The sequence below is a fragment of the Oncorhynchus tshawytscha genome, linkage group LG09 (assembly GCF_018296145.1).
Source record: "Oncorhynchus tshawytscha isolate Ot180627B linkage group LG09, Otsh_v2.0, whole genome shotgun sequence".
NCBI classification, from domain to species: domain Eukaryota; kingdom Metazoa; phylum Chordata; class Actinopteri; order Salmoniformes; family Salmonidae; genus Oncorhynchus; species Oncorhynchus tshawytscha.
This window is the reverse complement of record NC_056437.1, coordinates 19,109,141-19,128,033: the sequence shown is the minus strand read 5'-3', so window position 1 is coordinate 19,128,033 and position 18,893 is coordinate 19,109,141. Positions and strand designations below refer to the sequence as shown.

General features: G+C 43.9%; 1 protein-coding gene across 4 annotated transcripts in view; it reads left to right on the top strand.

Moving 5' to 3' along the window:
- The window catches only part of LOC112257514 (ankycorbin), a 94,542-nt gene that overhangs the window by 47,700 nt on the left and 27,949 nt on the right, over nucleotides 1-18,893 (top strand). For 2 of the 4 annotated variants that reach the window (XM_024431142.2, XM_024431138.2), the window contains exons 1-3: nucleotides 5,210-6,969; nucleotides 7,089-7,219; nucleotides 16,527-16,615. In XM_024431142.2, coding sequence (XP_024286910.1) covers nucleotides 6,931-6,969; nucleotides 7,089-7,219; nucleotides 16,527-16,615 — 259 coding nt within the window. In that variant the 5' untranslated portion in view covers nucleotides 5,210-6,930. Of the gene's footprint in view, nucleotides 1-5,209; nucleotides 6,970-7,088; nucleotides 7,220-16,526; nucleotides 16,616-18,893 lie in introns of those variants that run through there. The other 2 variants (XM_024431140.2, XM_024431139.2) reach the window with 1 other exon arrangement.

Sequence of the window (18,893 nt, the reverse complement as noted above, 5' to 3'; positions counted from 1 at the left end):
TCACACCAAGTTCGATGCGTTTTTCCCTCCACCTTTCCGAACAATTTGCATAAGGTCACGAACGTTTCTACGGTTATTCTCTGTGGCAATTCGTTGTTCAAAGTGGCTAGAGAGGATGGATGCAGTAATGAGAGAAAAATCATATACTACTGGAAAATAATATGCTGCTGAGAAGATTAGAATATGGGCTATGCATCCTATAGGATGAATCATGAAAGGAGCTTGGCTACGTTTCAGTCTGTTGCACCCCATTTAATAAGAGAAGAAATTAAAAACTGGCTCCTGTCATCATTCCTAGCACATATGCAGACAATACTTTTTCTATCTGATTAAAGAGATGAAGTCCAGACAGTCTAGGCCTATTTCAGGGAAACTTTCTGAATGGATATAGAGAATTAGTCTAGGCCTATTTCAGGGAAACTTTCTGAATGGATATAGAGAATTAGTCTAGGCCTATTTCAGGGAAACTTTCTGAATGGATATAGAGAATTAGTCTAGGCCTATTTCAGGGAAACTTTCTGAATGGATATAGAGAATTAGTCTAGGCCTATTTCAGGGAAACTTTCTGAATGGATATAGAGAATTAGTGAACTCATACATGCTCACCCACCCACCTAAAATTACCCATCAATCAAAGCCACCTGCAGCACATCTCACTCAGACACGTAAGCAAATCAAATTGGTCCTTTACGAAAAACATATTAAAAACTTAGCTTCAAATCCTTTCTGTAGGATAGGGAAAAAATGGTCTACATTATAGGATGATGCTACATCAATGTGGCCTATCATATACACTGCAGAGAAAAGTTAAGGGTGATATTCAACGAGTGTACAAAAGATTAGGCACACCTTCCTAATATTGAGTTGCACCCCCTTTTGCCCTCAGACCAGCCTCAATTAGTCAGAGCATGGACTCTACAAGGTGCCGAAAACATTCCCCAGGGATGCTGGTCCATGTCGACTCCAATGCTTCCCACAGTTGTGTCAAGTTGACAGGATGTCCTTAAAGTGGTGGACCATTCTTGACACACCATCCCCCATTCAAAGGCACTTCAATATTTTGGCTTGCCAATTCAGCCTCTGAATTAGACACAAAATCCACTTCGCATTTGTCTCAGAGCTTAAAAATCCTTCTTTAACCTGTCTCTTCCCCATCATCTACACTGAGTGAAGTGGATTAAACAGTTGACATCAATAAGGGATCATAGCTTAATGATCAACCTGTCAATAGCATAATGATCAACCTGTCAATAGCCTAATGATCAGCCTGTCCATAGCCTAATGATCAACCTGTCCATAGCCTCATGATCAACCTGTCAATAGCATAATGATCAACCTGTCAATAGCATAATGATCAACCTGTCCATAGCCTAATGATCAACCTGTCCATAGCCTAATGATCAACCTGTCCATAGCCTAATGATCAACCTGTCAAAAGCCTCATGATCAACCTGTCAATAGCTTAATGATCATCCTGTCCATAGCCTACGATCAACCTGTCAATAGCCTCATGATCAACCTGTCAATAGCTTAATGATCAACCTGTCAATAGCTTAATGATCAGCCTGTCCATAATCTAATGATCAACCTGTCAATAGCTTAATGATCAGCCTGTCAATAGGCTATGGATCAACGTGTCCATAGCCTAATGATCAACCTGTCCATTGTCTAATGATCAACCTGTCCATTGATCAACTGGATCAATTTTAGTAAAGCAATGGCTGGTTATGTTGACACTACATTTTGAGTGAGTACTTTATCTAAATTTGTGCAACCACTTATTGATAAGGGTAAACTCCAGCTGATATTTATTTTCTTCTGTCTTTTACAGTTGCCTATAGCACAGGTGGTCTAGGCCTAGATTCACTTTAGCAGGCCTATAATATATAGCCTATTATAAACTGGTTACCAACATAATTAGAGCAGTAAAAATCTGTTTTTTTCATACCCATAGTATACGTCTGATATACCATTTCTGTCAGCCAATCAGCCCTCAGGGCTCGAACGTCCCAGTTTATAAATCAAATCAAATCAAATCAAATCAAATTTTATTTGTCACATACACATGGTTAGCAGATGTTAATGCGAGTGTAGCGAAATGCTTGTGCTTCTAGTTCCGACAATGCAGTAATAACGAGCAAGTAATCTAACTAACAATTCCCAAAAAAAAAACTACTGTCTTATACACAGTGTAAGGGGATAAAGAATATGTACATAAGGATATATGAATGAGTGATGGTACAGAGCAGCATAGGCAAGATACAGTAGATGATATCGAGTACAGTATATACATATGAGATAAGTATGTAAACCAAGTGGCATAGTTAAAGTGGCTAGTGATACATGTATTACATAAGGATGCAGTCGATGATATAGAGTACAGTATCAACGTATGCATATGAGATGAACAATGTAGGGTAAGTAACATTATATAAGGTAGCATTGTTTAAAGTGGCTAGTGATATATTTACATCATTTCCCATCAATTCCCATGATTAAAGTGGCTGGAGTAGAGTCAGTGTCATTGACAGTGTGTTGGCAGTAGCCACTCAATGTTAGTGGTGGCTGTTTAACAGTCTGATGGCCTTGAGATAGAAGCTGTTTTTCAGTCTCTCGGTCCCAGCTTTGATGCACCTGTACTGACCTCGCCTTCTGGATGACAGCGGGGTGAACAGGCAGTGGCTCGGGTGGTTGATGTCCTTGATGATCTTTATGGCCTTCCTGTAGCATCGGGTGGTGTAGGTGTCCTGGAGGGCAGGTAGTTTGCCCCCGGTGATGCGTTGTGCAGACCTCACTACCCTCTGGAGAGCCTTACGGTTGAGGGCGGTGCAGTTGCCATACCAGGCGGTGATACAGCCCGCCAGGATGCTCTCGATTGTGCATCTGTAGAAGTTTGTGAGTGCTTTTGGTGACAAGCCGAATTTCTTCAGCCTCCTGAGGTTGAAGAGGCGCTGCTGCGCCTTCCTCACGATGCTGTCTGTGTGAGTGGACCAATTCAGTTTGTCTGTGATGTGTATGCCGAGGAACTTAAAACTTGCTACCCTCTCCACTACTGTTCCATCGATGTGGATGGGGGGTGTTCCCTCTGCTGTTTCCTGAAGTCCACAATCATCTCCTTAGTTTTGTTGACGTTGAGTGTGAGGTTATTTTCCTGACACCACACTCCGAGGGCCCTCACCTCCTCCCTGTAGGCCGTCTCGTCGTTGTTGGTAATCAAGCCTACCACTGTTGTGTCGTCCGCAAACTTGATGATTGAGTTGGAGGCGTGCATGGCCACGCAGTCGTGGGTGAACAGGGAGTACAGGAGGGGGCTCAGAACGCACCCTTGTGGGGCCCCAGTGTTGAGGATCAGCGGGGAGGAGATGTTGTTGCCTACCCTCACCACCTGGGGGCGGCCCGTCAGGAAGTCCAGTACCCAGTTGCACAGGGCGGGGTCGAGACCCAGGGTCTCGAGCTTGATGACGAGCTTGGAGGGTACTATGGTGTTGAATGCCGAGCTGTAGTCGATGAACAGCATTCTCACATAGGTATTCCTCTTGTCCAGATGGGTTAGGGCAGTGTGCAGTGTGGTTGAGATTGCATCGTCTGTGGACCTATTTGGGCGGTAAGCAAATTGGAGTGGGTCAAGGGTGTCAGGTAGGGTGGAGGTGATATGGTCCTTGACTAGTCTCTCAAAGCACTTCATGATGACGGATGTGAGTGCTACGGGGCGGTAGTCGTTTAGCTCAGTTACCTTAGCTTTCTTGGGAACAGGAACAATGGTGGCCCTCTTGAAGCATGTGGGAACAGCAGACTGGTATAGGGATTGGTTGAATATGTCCGTAAACACACCGGCCAGCTGGTCTGCGCATGCTCTGAGGGCGCGGCTGGGGATGCCGTCTGGGCCTGCAGCCTTGCGAGGGTTAACACGTTTAAATGTCTTACTCACTTCGGCTGCAGTGAAGGAGAGACCGCATGATTCCGTTGCAGGCCGTGTCAGTGGCACTGTATTGTCCTCAAAGCGGGCAAAAAAGTTATTTAGTCTGCCTGGGAGCAAGACATCCTGGTCCGTGACTGGGCTGGGTTTCTTCCTGTAGTCCGTGATTGACTGTAGACCCTGCCACATACCTCTTGTGTCTGAGCCGTTGAATTGAGATTCTACTTTGTCTCTGTACTGGCGCTTAGCTTGTTTGATAGCCTTGCGGAGGGAATAGTTGCACTGTTTGTATTCAGTCATGTTACCAGACACCTTGCCCTGATTAAAAGCAGTGGTTCGTGCCTTCAGTTTCACACGAATGCTGCCATCAATCCACGGTTTCTGGTTAGGGAATGTTTTAATCGTTGCTATGGGAACGACATCTTCAACGCACGTTCTAATGAACTCGCACACCGTATCAGCGTATTCGTCAATGTTGTTGTCTGACGCAATACGAAACATCTCCCAGTCCACGTGATGGAAGCAGTCTTGGAGTGTGGAGTCAGCTTGGTCGGACCAGCGTTGGACAGACCTCAGCGTGGGAGCTTCTTGTTTTAGTTTCTGTCTGTAGGCAGGGATCAACAAAATGGAGTCGTGGTCAGCTTTTCCGAAAGGGGGGCGGGGCAGGGCCTTGTATGCGTCGCGGAAGTTAGAGTAACAATGATCCAGGGTCTTTCCACCCCTGGTTGCGCAATCAATATGCTGATAAAATTTAGGGAGTCTTGTTTTCAGATTAGCCTTGTTAAAATCCCCAGCTACAATGAATGCAGCCTCCGGATAAATCGTTTCCAGTTTGCAGAGAGTTAAATAAAGTTCGTTCAGAGCCATCGATGTGTCTGCTTGGGGGATATATACGGCTGTGATTATAATCGAAGAGAATTCTCTTGGTAGATAATGCGGTCTACATTTGATTGTGAGGAATTCTAAATCAGGTGAACAGAAGGATTTGAGTTCCTGTATGTTTCCTTCATCACACCATGTCACGTTAGTCATAAGGCATACGCCCCCGCCCCTCTTCTTACCAGAGAGATGTTTGTTTCTGTCGGCGCGATGCGTGGAGAAACCCGCTGGCTGCACCGCTTCGGATAGCGTCTCTCCAGTGAGCCATGTTTCCGTGAAGCAGAGAACGTTACAGTCTCTGATGTCCCTCTGGAATGCTACCCTTGCTCGGATTTCATCAACCTTGTTGTCAAGAGACTGGACATTGGCAAGAAGAATGCTGGGGAGTGGTGCACGATGTGCCCGTCTCCGGAGTCTGACCAGAAGACCTGTATACCAGACCATATACTAATGGATTAGCTGCTGGTGCATCAAACAAATGTTGGAAAGAGGAGGAGATGTAGACAGATTAAGTTAGCAAATAAATTGCTTATAATCATTAGTAAACACTCCCGCTATTAGGTCAAGTTTATCTACATGTTAATACATTTAATTTTTTTATGTAGGCCTATTTAAACAGTTGACTTATTTTATTTCCATGGCGGTCTTTATCCGTAACCGTCAGTTACACAGTTATTCAATACCCATCACAGCCCTACCCCTCTGCTCTTTCTGCAGCTCATCTATGCATACCTGAGTTTACAGGCCCCTTCCTCACGTGGCAGTGTAGAGATGGTAGAACCCATAAGAACTGACAACATAGCTTAACTTTGAAATAGCGTAGGAAAGGACACCATTGAATAGCATCTCCTACCATTCATATACTTTAAAACCTCTTGGCCTTGTGAAATGTCTGTCTCATAGAAATCTTGACTTATGATGACACTTCTATTGAAGGATAGATGGCCCTAAAAAAAACTGAATTGATGCAAGCTACCAGACCATACAGTTTATTTCAAAGCAGCACATACAGGTACACCATCCTGATTTGACCCTGCTTCTCACAGCAGGAAAATAATCTTGCAGCAACAGGAAACGTAAATTATTATGTGGATTATTACATTTTTGTAGGGGTTGGGGCAAATCAAGTCATTAGGGCAAATTTTTAAGTGGAAATGACAAACTTTAGATTTTGCATTTCCTACTGTGCAGGAAAATTCTATGTGACAAAAGAGTGATCAAATAAAGATGTCAGATCTGTAAAGCTCAGTACATGAGTCATGCACCTTACTTTCCTTCCTCCTTTCTCTCTCTCTCTGTGTGTGTGTGTGGAGAGAATAGATACTCTTTCCTCCCGGTTCATAACTCTATCTTTCAGACTGAGCCTCCCATCATCCTAACAGTTAAGCCAGTGCCTTAACCCTACGAATAGATGGAAGTGAATGGGTGCATGGCTGCTATAATCAAGCCTGTGTGTATGAGCATGCCAGGCAGGGTAGGACAGAGTCAGTGAGGCCAGCCAGTCACCTCAAGAAGGAACACACAGCCCCCACTATGAGGTCAGGCTGGAGCCCTGTATGTCTTGACAGTCAATCAGGGTTGCAAATGTGGGAAATTCGTTGTGAAAATGGACTGCAACTGAGTTTAGGACATTAGTCATTTTCGGTGCATTTCAACCGTTCATGGGCTCTGGTGAAATTCATGCCCATGTAAATCTCTGCAGAGAAGCATTCATTTGAGGCATTGATTTCATGGTTTAGGTGCAGGGGGATGCTGGCTTCCTTAGGCATTGTGTTATCACAGAAATACGATCCAATGGTTTCAGGTGAGAAAGCAAAGTATAGGCTAAGCGTTTCGAACTGAATGACTGTCGTGTCATGACTGGCCACGGTCTTCAAGGTTGAAAATATGTTGAAAGTGAAACAATCTTCTGTTGATGGTGTTGAAACAGAGCTCTGGTTCAGCATGCCTAATGCCTATATGCCATAATGAAACGTGTTTTCCTCAGGTTATGTAATGGGAAGCTCCCTACTTAAGGATTAAGCCTAAATGGGATAATCACCCTCTAGACTAGAGGTTACCAGAGAGACATGGCTGGCCGCGTTCACAGGCTGAATTGCGTTAGGTTCACGGTGGAGTAAAACCAACAAACAGCTATGCCGTCTTTCATCTTTTATGCTAATTGTCTACAACGGGTAAGGGGCTGTGGTTTTCGCCATACCAGGTTTGAACAGTAATGATTCAGTAATAGATATATTCAACTGTGAATGAGAAGCATTAACCTCTGTGATGTTTTATATCTCTCTCTCCTCAGGCCCATGAATGGAGCAAAAATGATGAGCGCCTCATGGCAGCTGTGGAACATGGGGAGGTAGAGAAGGTGGCCTCCCTCCTCACCAAGAAAGGAGCCAGCGCGTTCAAACTGGACAGTGAGGGCAAGTCAGCGTGAGTATCAAGGGTTGAGGGACAGGGTTTGGTCAGACACAGATTAGAAACGGGGAATTGGGACCGCTTAGGATGTGTGTTGTGCAAACTGAATTGAGGGACAATGTGGAATATCAGTATAGTAATGTTTATTATTAAAATCGTTGATAGTGATAGAATTGCCCCCAGGCAAATGTTCAGATCGATAAGCCATAGTCCCTGTCACTATTGGAGATGCTACTGTACTGAACTGAACTGCCCTAGATACAGTATCTTGAGACGACTTCTGTTGAAAGAGGACTCAGTCATGTGGAGTTAGATTAGTTTGAGATTTTATCATGGTTAGAGACCTGTGATGGTCAATGGCCTTTCATTGATAGCCTATAAAACAAATATACAATTCCCATAATGTACAGTAGGCATGGTCTCTCTGTGTGTTTAACAAGCTCCCAATTATCACGCAGCGTGATTGTGTCCTGATATTTTCCTGATTTCTATAAGCTCTGAATGGATGTGACCGCCATTTTTATTTTATTTATTGTGACCGCCATGCTTCCTAACTGGACCTGATAATGTTCATGTTTGACCATTAGGAAAATGTGCCTAATACCATTCATTGCATGATGTGTTATTGCAACAACAAAGACATCGTCATTAATTAATACTGATTCATTGTCTTCTAGGAGTTAAATTGTGTCCTTCCACTAGTGCTTGTTATTAAAAATTTATTATAATATCAAATTGTATTAGTCACATGCACCGAATACAACAGGTGTAGACCTTACAGTTAAATGCTTACTTTACAAGCCCTTAACCAACAATGTGGTTTATAAAAGATGAATAAGAAAGAGGCTATATACAAGGCGTACCGGTACAGAGTCAATGTGCGCGGGCAACGGTTAGTTGAGGTAATTAAGGTAATATGTACATGTAAGTAGAGTTATTAAAGTGACTATGCATAGATAATAATAGAGAGTAGCAGCGGCGTAAAAGACGGAGGGGCAATGCAAATAGTCTGTGTAGTCATTTGATTAGATGTTCAGGAGTCTTATGGCTTGTGGGTAGAAGCTGTTTAGGGCAAATAAGGAGTTGGACCTAGACTTGGCGCTCCGGTACCGCTTGCCATGCGGTAGCAGAGAGAACAGTCTATGACTAGGGTGACTGGAGTCTTTGACAATTTTTAGGGCCTTCCTCTGACACCACCTGCTATAGAGGTCCTGGATGGCAGGAAGCTTGGCCCCAGTGATGTACAGGGCCGTACACACTACCCTCTATAGTGCCTTGCGGTCGGAGGCCGAGCAGTTGCCATTCCAGGCAGTGATGCAACCGATCAGTAAGCTCTCGATGGTGCAGCTATAGAACCTTTTGAGGATCTGAGGACCCATGCCAAATCTTTTCAGTCTCCTGAGGGGGAATAGGTTTTGTCGTGCCCTCTTCACGACTGTCTTGGTGTGCTTGGACCATGTTAGTTTGTTGGTGATGTGTACACCAATGAACTTGAAGCTCTCAACCTACTCCACTGCAGCGCCGTCAATGAGAATGGGGGTGTGCTCGGCCCTCCTTTTCCTGTAGTCCACAATCATCTCCTTACAAAGCATGTAGAGGTCTGTAATTTTTATCATAGGTACACTTCAACTGTGAGAGACGGAATCTAAAACAAATCCAGAAAGTCACATTGTATGATTTTTAAGTAATTAATTCGCATTTTATTGCATGACATAAGTATTTGATACATCAGAAAAGCAGAACTTAATATTTGGTACAGAAACCTTTGTTTGCAATTACAGAGATCATACGTTCCCTATAGTTCTTGACCAGGTTTGCACACACTGCAGCAGGGATTTTGGCCCACTCCTCCATACAGACCTTCTCCAGATCCTTCAGGTTTTGGGGCTGTCGCTGGGGAATACGGACTTTCAGCTCCCTCCTAAGATTTTCTATTGGGTTCAGGTCTGGAGACTGGCTAGGCCACTCCAGGACCTTGAGATGCTTCTTACGGAGCCACTCCTTAGTTGCCCTGGCTGTGTGTTTCGGGTCGTTGTCATGCTGGATGACCCAGCCACGACCCATCTTCAATGCTCTTACTGAGGGAAGGAGGTTGTTGGCCAAGATCTCGCGATACATGGCCCCATCCATCCTCCCCTCAATACGGTGCAGTCGTCCTGTCCCCTTTGCAGAAAAGCATCCCAAAAGAATGATGTTACCACCTCCATGCTTCACGGTTGGGATGTGGTTCTTGGGGTTGTATTCATCCTTCTTCCTCCAAACACGGCGAGTGGAGTTGAGACAAAAATAGAGCTTTTTGGTCTAATCAGACCACATGACCTTCTCCCATTCCTCCTCTGGATCATCCAGATGGTCACTGGCAAACTTCAGACGGGCATGAACATACGCTGGCTTGAGCAGGGGGACCTTGCGTGCGCTGCAGGATTTTAATCCATGACGGCGTAGTGTGTTACTAATGGTTTTCTTTGAGACTGTGGTCCCAGCTCTCTTCAGGTCATTGACCAGGTCCTGCCGTGTAGTTCTGGGCTGATCCCTCACCTTCCTCATGATCATTGATGCCCCACGAGGTGAGATCTTGCATGCAGCCCCAGACCGAGGGTGATTGACCCTCATCTTGAACTTCTTCCATTTTCTAATAATTGCGCCAACAGTTGTTGCCTTCTCACCAAGCTGCTTGCCTATTATCCTGTAGACCATCCCAGCCTTGTGCAGGTCTCCAATTTTACGTCTCTCTGGTCTTGGCCATTGTGGAGAGGTTGGAGTCTGTTTGATTGAGTGTGTGGACAGGTGTCTTTTATAAAGGTAACGAGTTCAAACAGGTGCAGTTAATACAGGTAAAGAGTGGAGAACAGGAGGGCTTCTTAAAGAAAAACTAACAGATCTGTGAGAGCCGGAATTCTTACTGGTTGGTAGGTGATCAAATACTTTTGTCATGCAATAAAATGAAAATTAATTACTTAAAAATCATACAAATGTGATTTTCTGGATTTTTGATTTAGATTCCGCCTCTCACAGTTGAAGTGTACCTATGATAAAAAAAATTACAGACCTCTACATGCTTTGTAAGTAGGAAAACCTGCAAAATCGGCAGTGTATCAAATACTTGTTCTCCCCACTGTAGTTGCCAATGCTCGCAGTACACGTTCTGGTAATCAGTCTTGTGAATGTTGATCTGTTTAAAGGTCTTACTCACATCGGCTGTGGGGGGTGTGATCACACAATCATCCAGAATAGCTGGTGCTCTCATGCATGTTTCAGTGTTATTTCCCTCGAAGCAAGCATAGAAGTAGTTTTGCTCGTCTGGTAGACTCGTGTCACTGGTTATCTCTCGGGTGTGCTTCCCTTGGTAGTCTGTAATTGTTTGCAAGGCCTGCCACATCCGACGAGCTTCGGAGCCGGTGTAGTACGATTCGATCTTAGTCCTTTATTGACACTTTGCCTGTTTGATGGTTCGTCAGAGGGCATTGCAGGATTTCTTATATAAGGTTCCAGGTTAAAGTCCAGCTCCTTGAAAGTGGCAGCTCTAGCCTTTAGCTCAGTGCGGATGTTGCCTGTAATACATTGCTTCTGGTTGGAGTATATACGTACGGTCACTGTGGGGACGACGTCATCGATGCACTTATTGATGAAGCCAATGACTGATGTGGTGTGCCTGACTTCCGGTGCCGACAGAGATGGCCGCCTCGCTTCGCGTTCCTAGGAAACTGCAGTTTTTTGTTTTTTTACGTGTTATTTCTTACACTAGTACCCCAGGTCATCTTAGGTTTCATTACATACAGCCGAGAAGAACTACTGAATATAAGATCAGCGTCAACTCACCATCAGTACGACCAAGAATATGTTTTTCGCGATGCGGATCCTGTGTTCTGCCTTACAACCAGTGTAACGGAGTGGATCACATGCAGCGACCAAAAAAAAAAAAACGACTCAGAAAAAGAGGGAAACGAAGCGGTCTTCTGGTCAGACTCCGGAGACGTGCACATCGTGCACCACTCCCTAGCATTCTTCTTGCCAATGTCCAGTCTCTTGACAACAAGGTTGATGAAATCCGAGCAAGGGTAGCATTCCAGAGGGACATCAGAGACTGTAACGTTCTCTGCTTCACGGAAACATGGCTAACTGGAGAGACGCAATCCGAAGCGGTGCAGCCAGCGGGTTTCTCCACGCATCGCGCCGACAGAAACAAACATCTTTCTGGTAAGAAGACGGGCGGGGGCGTATGCCTTATGGCCAACGTGACATGGTGTGATGAAAGAAACATACAGGAACTCAAATCCTTCTGTTCACCTGATTTAGAATTCCTCACAATCAAATGTAGACCGCATTATCTACCAAGAGAATTCTCTTCGATTATAATCACAGCCGTATATATCCCCCAAGCAGACACATCGATGGCTCTGAACGAACTTTATTTAACTCTCTGCAAACTGGAAACGATTTATCCGGAGGCTGCATTCATTGTAGCTGGGGATTTTAACAAGGCTAATCTGAAAACAAGACTCCCTAAATTTTATCAGCATATCGATTGCGCAACCAGGGGTGGAAAGACCCTGGATCATTGTTACTCTAACTTCCGCGACGCATATAAGGCCCTGCCCCGCCCCCTTTCGGAAAAGCTGACCACGACTCCATTTTGTTGATCCCTGCCTACAGACAGAAACTAAAACAAGAAGCTCCCACGCCGAGGTCTGTCCAACGCTGGTCTGACCAAGCTGACTCCACACTCCAAGACTGCTTCCATCACGTGGACTGGGAGATGTTTCGTATTGCGTCAGACAACAACATTGACGAATACGCTGATACGGTGTGCAAGTTCATTAGAACGTGCGTTGAAGATGTCGTTCCCATAGCAACGATTAAAACATTCCCTAACCAGAAACCGTGGATTGATGGCAGCATTCGTGTGAAACTGAAGGCACAAACCACTGCTTTTAATCAGGGCAAGGTGTCTGGTAACATGGCTGAATACAAACAGTGCAGCTATTCCCTCCGCAAGGCTATCAAACAAGCTAAGCGCCAGTACAGAGACAAAGTAGAATCTCAATTCAACGGCTCAGACACAAGAGGCATGTGGCAGGGTCTACAGTCAATCACGGACTACAGGAAGAAACCCAGCCCAGTCACGGACCAGGATGTCTTGCTCCCAGGCAGACTAAATAACTTTTTTGCCCGCTTTGAGGACAATACAGTGCCACTGACACGGCCTGCAATGGAAACATGCAGCCTCTCCTTCACTGCAGCCGAAGTGGGTAAGACATTTAAACGTGTTAACCCTCGCAAGGCTGCAGGCCCAGACGGCATCCCCAGCCGCGCCCTCAGAGCATGCGCAGACCAGCTGGCCGGTGTGTTTACGGACATATTCAATCAATCCCTATACCAGTCTGCTGTTCCCACATGCTTCAAGAGGGCCACCATTGTTCCTGTTCCCAAGAAAGCTAAGGTAACTGAGCTAAACGACTACCGCCCCGTAGCACTCACATCCGTCATCATGAAGTGCTTTGAGAGACTAGTCAAGGACCATATCACCTCCACCCTACCTGTCATCCTTGACCCACTCCAATTTGCTTACCGCCCAAATAGGTCCACAGACGATGCAATCTCAACCACACTGCACACTGCCCTAACCCATCTGGACAAGAGGAATACCTATGTGAGAATGCTGTTCATCGACTACAGCTCGGCATTCAACACCATAGTACCCTCCAAGCTCGTCATCAAGCTCGAGACCCTGGGTCTCGATCCCGCCCTGTGCAACTGGGTACTGGACTTCCTGACGGGCCGCCCCCAGGTGGTGAGGGTAGGCAACAACATCTCCTCCCCGCTGATCCTCAACACTGGGGCCCCACAAGGGTGCGTTCTGAGCCCTCTCCTGTACTCCCTGTTCACCCACGACTGCGTGGCCATGCACGCCTCCAACTCAATCATCAAGTTTGCGGACGACACAACAGTGGTAGGCTTGATTACCAACAACGACGAGACGGCCTACAGGGAGGAGGTGAGGGCCCTCGGAGTGTGGTGTCAGGAAAATAACCTCACACTCAACGTCAACAAAACTAAGGAGATGATTGTGGACTTCAGGAAACAGCAGAGGGAACACCCACCCATCCACATCGATGGAACAGTAGTGGAGAGGGTAGCAAGTTTTAAGTTCCTCGACATACACATCACAGACAAACTGAATTGGTCCACTCACACAGACAGCATCGTGAGGAAGGCGCAGCAGCGCCTCTTCAACCTCAGGAGGCTGAAGAAATTCGGCTTGTCACCAAAAGCACTCACAAACTTCTACAGATGCACAATCGAGAGCATCCTGGCGGGCTGTATCACCGCCTGGTATGGCAACTGCACCGCCCTCAACCGTAAGGCTCTCCAGAGGGTAGTGAGGTCTGCACAACGCATCACCGGGGGCAAACTACCTGCCCTCCAGGACACCTACACCACCCGATGCTACAGGAAGGCCATAAAGATCATCAAGGACATCAACCACCCGAGCCACTGCCTGTTCACCCCGCTGTCATCCAGAAGGCGAGGTCAGTACAGGTGCATCAAAGCTGGGACGAGAGACTGAAAAACAGCTTCTATCTCAAGGCCATCAGACTGTTAAACAGCCACCACTAACATTGAGTGGCTACTGCCAACACACTGTCAATGACACTGACTCTACTCCAGCCACTTTAATCATGGGAATTGATGGGAAATGATGTAAATATATCACTAGCCACTTTAAACAATGCTACCTTATATAATGTTACTTACCCTACATTGTTCATCTCATATGCATACGTTGATACTGTACTCTATATCATCGACTGCATCCTTATGTAATACATGTATCACTAGCCACTTTAACTATGCCACTTGGTTTACATACTTATCTCATATGTATATACTGTACTCGATATCATCTACTGTATCTTGCCTATGCTGCTCTGTACCATCACTCATTCATATATCCTTATGTACATATTCTTTATCCCCTTACACTGTGTATAAGACAGTAGTTTTTTTTGGAATTGTTAGTTAGATTACTTGTTCGTTATTACTGCATTGTCGGAACTAGAAGCACAAGCATTTCGCTACACTCGCATTAACATCTGCTAACCATGTGTATGTGACAAATAAAATTTGATTTGATTTTTGATTTGCTCCTCAATGCCATCGGAAGAATCCCGGAACATATTCCAGTCTGTGCTAGCAAAACAGTCCTGTAGCTTAGCATCTTCTTCGTCTGACCACTTTTTTATTGACCGAGTCACTGGTGCTTCCTACTATAATGTTTGCTTGTAAGCAGGAATTAGGAGAATATAATTATGGTCAGATTTGCTAAATGGAGGGCGAGGGAGAGCTTTGTACTCATCTCTGTGCGTGGAGTAAAGGTGGTCTAGAGTTTTTTTTCCCTCTGGTTGCACATTTAACCTCTCTGGGATATGTGGGATGGTAGCGTCCCACTTGGCCAAAATCCAGAGAAAATACAGAGCGCCAAATTCAAATAAATTCCCATAAAAATCCAACTTTCATGAAATCACACATGTAAGATACCAAATTAAAGCTACACGTGTTGTGAATCCGGCCAACATATCAGATTTCAAAAAGGCTTTTCGGCGAAAGCAAACAATGCTATTATCTGAGCATAGCACCATAGTAAAAGAAAGAGAGAACATTTCAACCCTGCAGTCGTGACACAAAACGCAGAAATAAAAATATAAATCATGCCTTACCTTTGACGAGCTTCTTCTGTTGGCACTCTAATATATCCCATAAACATTACAAATGGTCCTTTTGTTCGATTAATTCCATCCATATATATCCAAAATGTTCATTTATTTGGCGCGTTTGTTCCAGAAAAACACCAGTTCCAACTTGCACAACGAGATGACAAAATATCTCAAAAGTTACCTGTAAACTTTCCTAAAAAATTTCAAACTACTTTTGTAATAAAACGTTAGGTATTTTTTTAAAGTAAATAATCGATAAAATTGAAGACGGGATGATCTGTGTTCAATACAGGAAGAAAACAAACTCAAGCATGCTTTCTGATCTTGCGCCTCGATCAAACAGTACACATGAAGTGACACTTTTTCAAGATGGCCGTACTTCTTCATTACACAAAGGAATAACCTCAACCAATTTCTAAAGACTGGTGACATCCAGTGGAAGCGGTAGGAACTGCAAGCAAGTCCCTTAGAAATTTGGATTCCCAATGAAACCTCATTGAAAACAGGGTTTGTCCTTGTGGTTTCGCCTGCTACATAAGTTCTGATATACTCACAGACATGATTCAAACAGGTTTAGAAATTTCAGAGGGTTTTCTATCCAAATCTACTAATGATATGCATATCTTATCTTCTGGGGATGAGTAGCAGGCAGTTGAAATTGGGCATGCTTTTCATCCAAAATTCCAAATGCTGCCCCCTATCCTAGAGAAGTTAACATGCTGATAGAAATGAGGTAAAGCAGATTACAATTTCCCTGCATGGACCTTGCAATTGATGTACTTGAGGAAGTGTAATTGGTGTTGAAATGTGGGCTATCTGAGGAAGCTGTTGTAGAAAACAGAATTACCCCTGAAAGTTATCAGTCTGTGCCAGGCATATCAAACATGTTTGTCAGGCAAGTGTGTTTTAAATTGCTTTCCATTCTGAGGGGAATACATTTCACGAGAAAGGTCAATGAAATAGTCTAAACACTTGCTTTTCTCAGTATTCCTATATTAGATCATCTCTGTTCATTAAATAAGTGACAACAACTATTTGGAAGAAATGGTTTTGCTTTCTCTTCCAAATCTGTTATGCTGTTTCCTGTTTCAATGTAGTGAAGACATCCTCTATAGCAGTGGGAATTGCTCTGTCTTTGTGTTCTTCAGTGGAGGGGTCCTATGGGTAACCCAGCTGCCTGTGTTAGCTCTGTGTGTGTGTTAGCTCTGTGAGTCTGCGTGATGGCCTAGAGAGCAATGCTCATTGATCCACAACAGTGCACTAACCCTGTTCTAACAACACATGCAAAAGGCAAAGCTCAGAACATAATCAGTACATTGGCACATGCTGAATAAACTCATTCTCTAGTACAGAATTCAATAGTCCCCACACTACTTAACATTTTCTTGATGTTTCCACCTTAATTAAAGAAGCAGATCTAGCCAGTGAAAATGATATTGACCGATGTCAATTACCTTCATTTTCTTTTTATAGAAGGAATTGTAGGGATTTCTTTTTTCAGATTTGATTGCTGTACTTTCTGTTTATTCATCCAATGACCTGTTGAATCTCCCAGGTATTAGACTGATCATGTTGTTGCTCTGTGCTGTCTCTCTCTCCCCATACAGTCTCCATGTGGCTGCCACCCGTGGTCAAACTGAATGTCTGGCAGTCATGCTGGCCCATGGTGCAGACACATCTGTCATAGACGCCTCAGGTTAGTGGACTACAAACCTGGTACTGTGCCTGCCCAACAATGAATCAAAAGGCCACCCAGACTATTTGCATTGACCCCCCACCCCCCATTTCTTTTTAAACTGCTGCTACTCGCTGTTTATCATCTATGCATAGTCACTTTACCCCTACCTGCATGTACAAATGACCTCGACTAACCTGTACCCCCACACATTTACTTTGTACCGGTAGCCCCTGTATATAGCCTCATTATTGTTATTTTATTGTGTTACTTTTTATACTTTTTTTACTTTAGTTTATTTGGTAAATATTTTCTTAGCTGCATTTCTTGAACTGCATTGTTGGTTAAGGGCTTTTGAGTAAGCATTTCACTGTAAGGTCGACACCTGTTTTATTCGGCGCATGTATTTGATTTGAGATCCAGATGAATATTTGAAGGCAGAGCTACTTACATAACGTGAGTCTATCCTGAGCATACTGTAGGTGAACATTCCCTGTAGAACTAATCTGCCCCAAAACTTTTCTCAAGTATGATTTTACTAATAGTTGTTACATATATTACTGCTAGTGGTTACAGATATGACTGCTAGTGGTTACAGATATGACTGTGAGTGGTTACATATATTACTGCTAGTTGTTACATATATTACTGCTAGTGGTTACAGATATTACTGCTAGTTGTTACATATATTACGGCTAGTGGTTACAGATATGACTGCTAGTTACAGATATGACTGCTAGTTACAGATATGACTGCTAGTGGTTACAGATATGACTGCTAGTGGTTACAGATATGACTGCTAGTGGTTACAGATATGACTGCTAGTGGTTACAGATATGACTGCTAGTTGTTACATATATTACTGCTAGTGGATACAGATAAGACTGCTAGTGGTTACAGATATGACTGCTGGTGGTTACAGATATGACTGCTAGTTACAGATATGACTGCTAGTGGTTACAGATATGACTGCTAGTGGTTACAGATATGACTGCTAGTTACAGATATGACTGCTAGTGGTTACAGATATGACTGCTAGTGGTTACAGATATGACTGCTAGTGGTTACAGATATGACTGCTAGTTGTTACATATATTACTGCTAGTGGATACAGATATGACTGCTAGTGGTTACAGATATGACTGCTAGTGGTTACAGATATGACTGCTAGTGGTTATAGATATGACTGCTAGTGGTTACAGATATGACTGCTAGTTACAGATATGACTGCTAGTGGTTACAGATATGACTGCTAGTGGTTACAGATAAGACTGCCTGGGGTTATAGATATGACTGCCAGTGGTTACAGATAAGACTGCTAGTGGTTACAGATGACTGCTAGTGGTTACAGATATGACTGCTAGTGGGTACAGATGACTGCTACTGGTTACGCATATGACTGCTAGTGGTTGCTGACATGACTGCTAGTGGTTACACATATGACTGCTGGTGGTTACATATTTAACTGCTATTGGTTACATGTATGACTGCTAGTGGTTACAGATATGACTGCTAGTGGTTACAGATATGACTGCTAGTGGTTATAGATATGACTGCTAGTGGTTAGAGGCTAGTGGTTACAGATCTGACTGCTAGTGGTTACAGATATGGTTACATATGACTGATATGGTTACATATTTAACTGCTAGTGGTTACAGATATGACTGCGAGTGGTTACATATATTACTGCTAGTTGTTAAATATGACTGCTAGTGGTTCAGATATGACTGCTAGTGGTTACAGACATGACTGCTAGTGTTTACATATGACTGCTAGAAGTTCAGATATGACTGCTAGTGGTTACAGATATGACTGCTAGTGGTTACAGATATGACTACTAGTGGTTACAAATATGACTGCTAGTGGTTATAGATATGACTGCAAGTGGTTACAGATATGACTGCTAGTTGTTACATATATTACTGCTAGTTGTTACATATATTCATGCTAGTGGTTACAGATATGACTGAGAGTGGTTATAGATATGACTGCTAGTGGTTACAGATATGACTGCCTGGGGTTATAGATATGACTGCTAGTGGTTACAGATATGACTGCCTGGGGTTATAGATATGACTGCTAGTGGTTACAGATAAGACTGCTAGTGGTTACAGATGACTGCTAGTGGTTATAGATCTGACTGCTAGTGGTTACAGATCTGACTGCTTGTGGTTACAGATATGGCTTCCTGGGGTTATAGATATGACTGCTAGTGGTTACAGATATGACTGCTAGTGGATATAGATCTGACTGCTAGTGGTTACAGATGACTGCTAGGGGTTACAGATGACTGCTAGTG